The sequence below is a fragment of the Sinocyclocheilus anshuiensis genome, unplaced genomic scaffold (assembly GCF_001515605.1).
Source record: "Sinocyclocheilus anshuiensis isolate Anshui unplaced genomic scaffold, SAMN03320099.WGS_v1.1 scaffold444, whole genome shotgun sequence".
Classification (NCBI taxonomy): domain Eukaryota; kingdom Metazoa; phylum Chordata; class Actinopteri; order Cypriniformes; family Cyprinidae; genus Sinocyclocheilus; species Sinocyclocheilus anshuiensis.
In genome coordinates, this window is record NW_015555739.1 from 400,511 (window position 1) to 402,222 (window position 1,712).

Here is a 1,712-nt window from a genome sequence, read left to right on the forward strand (position 1 = left end):
AGTAATCCACAGCACTCCAGTCCATCAGTGAACATCTGGAGAAGACAAAAGCTGAAACTAATCCAGCATTAAGACCTTTATAACTAAAATACATAGAGTCAATAATCCATAATAACGCTTCCTCCAGTGAAAAAGTGTTCTGGTCTGAATCAGGAGAGAAATCTGCACAGATCAAGCAGTGTTTAAACAGCTCTAAACACATATGTGGCTGGATTTTGATGTGAGAGACAACAGCAGATGCACTTTTTCACTGAAGGAAGCGTTATTATGGATTATTGACTCTATGTATTTTAGTTATAAAGGTCTTAATGCTGGATTAGTTTCAGCTTTTGTCTTCTCCAGATGTTAACTGATGGACTGGAGTGCTGTGGATTACTTGTGGATTATTGTGATGTTTTTATCAGCTCTCATTCTGACGGCACCCATTCACTGCAGAGCATCCATTGCTGAGACACTGATGCAGTGACACATTTCTCCAAACCTGATGAAGAGACAAACTCATCCTCATCTCACATGGCCCGAGGGTGAGGAGATTTTCAGCAAATGCTCATTTCTGGGTGAACTGTTCATTTAAGACCTCCAGAACAGCCTGGTGTTAAAGTGTTGCTTGTTTTTCTGTTTCCGGTTGCTCAATATAATGTGATGTGACTCATGAGAAGAGATGCTTTGACTGCTCTCTGGTCTGTTTTCAGTGCGGACAGGAGCTGACGCGAGGAAACCGCCGCCGTTTTTATCCTTGTTGTGTTGTTCTGTTATTCTGAAATCAGGCTTTTTATCTGCTGTTGGAGGGAGTTTTATCCTGTGGCCGTTGCAGTTATTTATTGACGCTGATAAGGTTCCCTGCAGGATCTCAACACTAGGTTTTCCTGTCATAGATGAATCCCAGTGCCATGATGTCAGTGTTTTTGCTCTCTTTTAATACTTCAGACGGGTGTCATTCTGCAGAAGACAAGAGAAAGACTAATAACGGTCAGAAGCGGCGATGTTTCTCCTGTCAGTCCATCATCAAACACGCTTTGATTTCTGATCAGATTCATGCCTTTCCTTTTATCACAGAGCTTTAAATCACATCAGACTTCAGCTGTGTGTTTTACAGACGCACCACAGTCACAGTCTGAACTATTCGAGGGAAGTTTGCCTAAATATAGTCTGAAAATGCAGCAGATTTAGACGCCTAGATGCCTCCCAGACCCATGTTTGTTCTCTGCTGTGTTTGTAAGATGCGACACAATCAAGTACATTAAACCCCAGCATTAAAATGTTAAATGGTGTGTTTTTTTATACACAGGGCAGCTACATTATAGTCATACAGTAACACTCTTTGACACTATATCTGATCTGAATCCGGTGCTAATACGACAGACGCTGTCTTTAATGAATGCATTAGCCGTAACACGTTCTAGCTCAGACGCCCCTAGGTTTGTGTTATTAAGCACTTGCATGTGCGTCCTGTGTGGATATTACAGTGAATATGCATTAAACTCATCTTCAGTACTCCCTGGAGCTTGTGTTGTGATTTCGTTGGATTGTTGTGTTCGGCTTTAATAAATTAATATGTCAATATAAATTTAATAGTATTCTTACAGTGTAGAAATAATACTATTTATGAATTTAAATATTAAACTGAATACTATATTTACAAAATATATTAATACTATTGTTATATATATATATATATATATATATATATATATTACACACTTTTGTTTATA

The 1,712-nt window shown here is 38.7% G+C and overlaps 1 protein-coding gene across 2 annotated transcripts in view; it reads left to right on the forward strand.

The window, feature by feature from the left end:
• Nucleotides 1-1,497, forward strand: part of psip1b (PC4 and SFRS1 interacting protein 1b) — a 22,220-nt gene extending 20,723 nt beyond the window's left edge. For both annotated transcript variants that reach the window (XM_016466667.1, XM_016466668.1), the window contains one exon: nucleotides 693-1,497. In XM_016466667.1, the coding sequence (XP_016322153.1) occupies nucleotides 693-708 (16 nt within the window). In that variant the 3' untranslated portion in view covers nucleotides 709-1,497. The remainder of the gene's footprint in view (nucleotides 1-692) is intronic.
• The last annotated feature ends 215 nt before the right edge of the window (nucleotides 1,498-1,712 follow it).